General features: G+C 40.8%; 1 protein-coding gene across 1 annotated transcript; it reads left to right on the top strand.

Moving 5' to 3' along the window:
* Window positions 1-2154: 2154 nt before the first annotated feature.
* Window positions 2155-5981, top strand: LOC104943151 (leukemia inhibitory factor receptor-like; the record flags this gene model as incomplete). The annotated part of the gene is made up of 8 exons (XM_010768476.1): window positions 2155-2306; window positions 2503-2653; window positions 2747-3016; window positions 3108-3234; window positions 4981-5120; window positions 5230-5372; window positions 5657-5810; window positions 5916-5981. Coding segments are annotated over 8 exons (1203 nt in total), but the record flags the coding sequence as incomplete, so codon positions are not given.
* Window positions 5982-6558: the final 577 nt, after the last annotated feature.

Genomic DNA, 6558 nt, shown 5'->3' with positions numbered 1-6558 from the left:
GGCCGCAGCAGCGAGAGCGTCCGCTCTTCGCTTCCTGTCGGCTGATGGGAGACGGGCACAATGTGAGCAAGCGACCTGCTGGCTGAGAGCCGCGTCCGCGTACTCTGGCCCCAGGCAGGATTCGCACATTGCGTGCTGGTCATAGCTCATGATATGTCCTAAGCCACATGAGGGACAATTTCGGACGCAGTTGTTTCTCATGATGTTTAATGTTTCTGTGCTTCAGTAACTGCCGAGGTTTGCTGAAGAAAAGAGGGAGCAGATTGCCGGGCCTCCTTCCTATTTATACCGGAAGGAGGCCCGAGGGCGGGGCCCACCTTGCGGGTGGGCGTGGACTACAAGTGTTTCAGTGCTGCGCGGGTGCGCAGGGGGATTACCCAATAGCGATAGCCTTAGAGGGCTGCGCCATTTACTCATAGAAGCTGGGGTTACAGTAGGTAACCACAGTTCCTCTATATTTCTGTCGGTCTCAAATCTAAAGGGTGCAATAACGATTTGTATCCAATATGCATAAACAGCGGACGCAGCCCTCACAAACCACACACGGCCAGATAGCTTATCTAACAGTTAGAACCTACATACGAGACACAACCTTTATAGTCAGAAAAAAGTGTGATTATTTTCTGATATTTTACACATATGATATTATGAATACTGTGGGACTACATACCTTAGTGTGCATGTGAGTGAATATTGTTATGCATAAGTTTGTTTTTATACGTCCTATTCATTGTCTCAATGCGCTCATATATCTTTGGAAAGTTATCACCAAAAATGTTAAGAATGTTTTTAGAGAAAGTTATCCTACCTTTCAGAAGAACATTCTGGGAACCAAAATAAAACGTCCCACTGAAAAAGTTTTAAGAACAGTAGGGCATAATGTTCTAACAACGTTATCAAAAACATCTTAAGAAGGTTATCAAAAACATCTTAAGAAGGTTATCACCAAACATTTCAAGAATGTTTTTAAAGAACGTTATCCTACCTTTCAGAAGAAAATTCTGGGAACCAAAATAAAACGTCCCGCTGAAAACATTCCTAGAACAACGAATGGTAACAAACATTTATAGCTGGGAACTCACACATGCCACCGCAAACATGCAATATCTGCTTACAGCTTATCATGAATTACGTGCTTGTTTGTTTTTTTCAAAAGGAAAATATGGTGACATCAGATTTTTTTTAAAACATCCTTTTCAAACAAATGCAACAAGTTAGTTTTTTAAAGCGCTCTAGAAATAAATCTGACGTTGACCATGACCGTGTTAATATTTGCCATAACAGGAACGTTTTATAAAAAAAGAATAACATCCTGAAAATATTTTCAGAATGTTTCTTGGAGAATGTTCTTCAATTGTTATCATGTAACATTGAGGGAACATTTTATAAAGAATATCTTTAATGTGTTACCCAACAACGCCCAAAACACATCCTTAGAATGTTGCAGGCAAAACGTTCCACCTTTGTTAACGTATCACATTAAAGGAACGTTTTATAAAAAAACTTTCTGTCATCTCAGGCCTCAATAACATCCTGAAAACATCCTCTGAATGTTGCAGTTAAAACGTTATGTCTTAGTTAACTTTAAACCTTATAGGAACATTATTTGAAAAAATAAACATCCTAAAAAGGTTCTTCGAACATCAGATTAAAACGTTTCTTTAAAACCTTATTAGAACCAATAGGTTCTAAGCCAAAAGTTGTGAGAACGTTCCTCGCTAGCTGGGGACCTTATTTCAAGCTATTTTCCAAAATCCTATGGAGAAATCCCAATGCTTTTGTGTCGAGGGAACCCATGCACAGCTTACTTCCGGATTTTAGGACGCGTCACTGCACCACTTTATACAGTTGCATAAACTTCACAGCGGGCGGAACTTGTCATAAAGTCCGCGAAAATAAAGCCCACCCATTTAGAGGGAAGATATGATTGGTCAATTGTACTGTCATTTGACATTACTCTCTCATTGAGTTACTATAGCGGGCCTTCTGTGAATGTACAGAGGGATCAACAAGCTCTCCCGTCTTCACATAACTCGCAGAGACGGCATTTAACCCTTCACATTCCAACAGAAACTGAACAGGCAGATTCAAAGGATTCATTTCTTTGGAAATGTTATTTTACTTCTTTAAATGTTCTATGATCATTTTCCTTAGGTTTCCTTTACTGTGGCCCTCAGAATGTGACCCTTCAGCACTCTGGTTGGATGCTCCTGTTATCATGGGAAGACCAGCCTTCATGCTCTGCAGTACAGGATGTGCTCATCTATCAACTAGTGGTTCTCAGAACAGGCCAACAAGTCCACTATGTAAGATCATTATTATCACACCAACATTGCTGACTTCCATAACAATGCAGCTTCTGGGTTATTTTACCTAAAAAAACATGTGTTCTTGTATGTTGTGTTGTACGCCAGATATCTTGTAAAGATAACCAAGACAAATGTAAACGAGTGATATTGGACAATATAAATCCATTTCAATTTTTGATGGATTGACTTCTAGTTTGGTTTTAAGGATGAAGTTTCTGTGACATCCGACCAGATAGAATCGACCCACTACTGGAACTGGACTTCCTCTTTGGCCTTGGAGTGTGCTTCCCATTCAGTCAGGCTCAGGTCCCAGACAAGCCCTTGGAAAGAGCAGACCATTCCTGGTTAATACTCAAATATTCAAGCTATCATTATTGCACATTTCATAGTGCAACAGTCCTTGAGATGCTTTATTTCACATTATTATGTTTTTGCAGGGAAGCAAACCTCGGAAGGGCCAGAGGTTTTTCCAAAGGACGAATGGTTCAAGGTTGGCAGTACAGTCACTTTCTGCTGCATTCTGCCTTCAAGGGAAGCCTTCAGCACAATGTATCTGACTGGCTATGATGGAGCACAACTGAACACTACCAGCAATCAGACATATGCCCTGACCGTCCATCTGAATCAAGTGTCAGAAAACAGCTGTACCAATGTAATATGTAAAACAAAAACAAACAAGGAGAATGGTGCCTGTGTTTATATTGGCTGTAAGTATGACTTGGTGCTGAAAAGTAGTGTAATATCTGTGTAATAAATGCTAACCGTCTAAATGTTTCTATCCGTGGCATCGCCACTCAGACCCACCTCGTTACAGAGACCTTCGGTGTGAAACCCGAGATTTGGAATCAGTTGAATGTCAGTGGACAGTAGAAGGAGGAAAAAGCCGGCCCTTTAAAAAGCCAAAAGATCCTCAGCTTCTGGGAAGGTATATTAAAGAGGACATATCCTGCTCATTTTAGGTTCATGTTTGTACTTTCTGCTGGGTGTGTACTAGGACATGTCTTCATGCTTTACTGTTCAAAAAGCTCTTTATTTGTCTCATACTGCCTGTGCTGCAGCACCTCTTTTCACCCTCTGTCTGAAACCAGAGCCCAGTCTGTTCTGATTGGTTAGCTGGCCGTCTCTGTTGAGATTAGTCAACTGCTTAGAGATGTCCCGCCCCTTAGCCTATCACGTACAATGTGTTGGAGCACTAGGCAATGTAAGTAGAGTGTACAGGGATTTTAGTCTTTGCAGACCATTTACACACTCAAGGAAAGGGAAAACCCTGAAAAAAAACCTAAAAGAGCCTCTTTAAAATGTAAGAGAAACACACAAAAGAGTATTAAAGCAAATTAGAGGATAAAGATTTGATATTTAAACTACGAGCAAAAAGTGTTCTCCTTGAATTAGTGAAGCACACCATGTTTTCAGAATCATAATGGACAGTCCAATCTATGTGTATAACCAATGGTGAGTGTGTAAGAATGAGATGGTGGCACCTGTGTAGCAGTAAATGACACGTGTGTGTGAGAGACTTTTGTGTTTCTGCCCCTGCCATTCCAGCACACGGTTGCAACATTGTTGATAAATTCAAGCACAGACACCTGTCTGCTCTCATATTCCCGCATTATGTCTTGCGGGAACCAATCTTAATTTTGTTCACACTCTATCCAAGCTGCAAATTTGGGGCGGGACACAATAAATAAAGCTTCGCCAGTTTGGGTCCTTATCACAACTGATCAAGATGGCCAAAAGATTCTCTGTTCAGAGGGCCTTGCAAATGATTTTGGAAGAGAGAGAACCATTTGATGATGATGTAAAGCAGCGGTTTTCAAAGTGTGAGGAGCGCCTCCCTGGGGGCGACGCCAGAGAGCTTCAGGGGAGGCGCAGCGTGAGTGTCACTTGCACACTTTTGGCTGTCTGTGGAGACCGAGTTCCCCCACCTCGCTGATGGCCGGCACCGCCCTTTATTTTTTATGTTTTTAAACGACATCATTTAAGTTGCGCTGACAGGTGACCGAGGTCCGTTCAGCAGCCCGTTTCCACGCAGCGAGGCTCCCCCCCCCGTTGACAGTTCACGAGAAACAGCAGTGAGTCATTTCAAATGGCATGCTCAAAAATGAGAAAGTTAGACAGCAAAAACAGAGCATTTAATTACATTTTCTCTTACTGGACCTCTTTGAAATGCAATTGAATACCCCTGCATTATAGCAACAACAACAATAATAATATTAATAGCAATAATAATTGCGAGGGGAGGCTCACCTTCCCACACTTTGAAAAACCCCGATGTCGAGGAACAGGAAGATGTTTCAGAATGTGAGGATCAAATTTCTGAGAATTCTGAGTCCGACAGTGACTTTGAAGAAGAGGATGAGATTGAGCATCAGCTAGTTACAAAAAAAAGAGGTCAGCAGGCAAAAAAACGAGTAGCACTTTAGTGAAAAGTTAATTAATGTGATCTAACAAATGTAAAAGGGCAAATATTAACCATGTATATGATATATGATGAATCTATCTACATCTATTGAGTATTTTAACATAAAATAGTTTGATTGTGTTGAATTGAAGCCAAAAAAGACAGCGGGGCCACCAGACCCACCCACGAACACTGGCTGAGTAACAAAAATATGAACACCACACAAAGGATATGTAAGACAAGTGAGGTAAACTGTCTTTCATCTTTCAGGCCATGCCCAATGCCGTCTGAGGGCAGATGCTCTCAAAAGGTGGAGAAAGTAGGTGTTGGTGAGAGAAACTGGAGATTGACAGCACAAAATGAGTTTGGGAAGGCTGAGCTTTCAGACACTGCAGACCTATCCAAGAGAGGTATGCCTTTTATGAAAACAAGCATTGATTTGTGAAATTTGTAAAATTAGATTGCTGACATTTTTTTTAATCTTTGAATTCAGCTGAAGTTCTTTGTCTTTTGTTTCAGTGCATATGTTTGCTCCTAATGGAGTGAAAGCTGTGACTGTGAATGCCAGAAGTGTCATCCTGCAGTGGGACTGGACAGTGCAACAGTACAACATTCTCAATATTACTTGCCAAGTACACATGCGCTGTGGTGAAATTACCATTGTAAGTTGATAAAAGAAGGATGCTGATACATTAGCATTTTCATTTCTTAAATATATTTTTAGGCAAGAGAGTGTCTTTATTGTAGGTGCAGATTTGAAGGGGGGATAGAGGAGAGCACATTGCCTGAGACGTTCAGCAGGGCTCAGAAGTCAAACTTACTTGGTAGCGGACACCAACACCTCTAACCACCTAGTTATCAAATGGCTTTATTAGCTTTAAAATAAAGTAAAATCCATTTCTGAACTACACTACCGTCCTCATTATTGTCAATATTGTGTTCCCAGATTGAAAACTTTGGAGTTGGTCTTAATTGTGCAGTTTTGAATGGCTTGATACCAAATTGGACGTATAATGTGACAGTAAGATGTGGAACAGCACAATATTTCTGGAAATGGAGTGACTGGAGCAAGAAAGTCCTCTTTCAAACCTATGGTGATGGTAGGAAACTTAAAAAGGAAAACAGTTTAAAATGTTATCCTATAATGGCAATATAACAGACAATGTTTCCATTTTATGGTCACTGATTGTATATTTGTCCCACAGTTCCAGAAGCTCTTGATGTGTGGATGCAGATGGAGGGCAACCAAGTAAAGATTATCTGGAAAGTAAGTCAGATTTGAAGGCATCACTTTCTCATTATTTGCTATTTATTAGTTGATATACTGTATTTGTGGACCCTATTAAATAATGTGGGTTTATTAAAACCCAAATTATTTTTTACTTCATGGCAACCCAAAAGTTGTTCAAATTATTGACTAAAAGAGTAAACTGTTAAGCATTATAAAATAAAAATGATTAACCATTTTCAATAAGCTTTATTGGTGATTGTGGTGCAGCATAGAGACATGCACGCTCGTGCACTGTTAGCACCGTTTTATGCATGCCCACTGAACCTCGCGGGAGCGCGCACAGCGTAAAGCAAAAACTCAGACATTTTAATGATTTGTACAGCAAAGTTAAGTTTGGAAACGGTATCATTTCCTTTTTGGCAGGCATGCATAACGCGGCATAACACCGGAGCCTCGCTGCGGGGAAGCTTTGACCATAGGCGGAGTTTACTGACGTCAGTACACAGTCCCAACTATTGCATGGGGTGCTACGGATACAATAAAGCCAGCGCTCACCGCACTGAGTTTGACTTTTCCAATGCCCGCCGTACACACACACTTATATGGTTTGTTCTAAT

The sequence above is a fragment of the Notothenia coriiceps genome, unplaced genomic scaffold (assembly GCF_000735185.1).
Source record: "Notothenia coriiceps isolate Sejong01 unplaced genomic scaffold, NC01 NC01_scaffold00005778, whole genome shotgun sequence".
In the NCBI taxonomy this organism is placed as follows: Eukaryota; Metazoa; Chordata; class Actinopteri; order Perciformes; family Nototheniidae; genus Notothenia; species Notothenia coriiceps.
The sequence above is the reverse complement of the archived record's forward strand: the minus strand, read 5'-3'. Positions and strand labels throughout refer to the sequence as shown.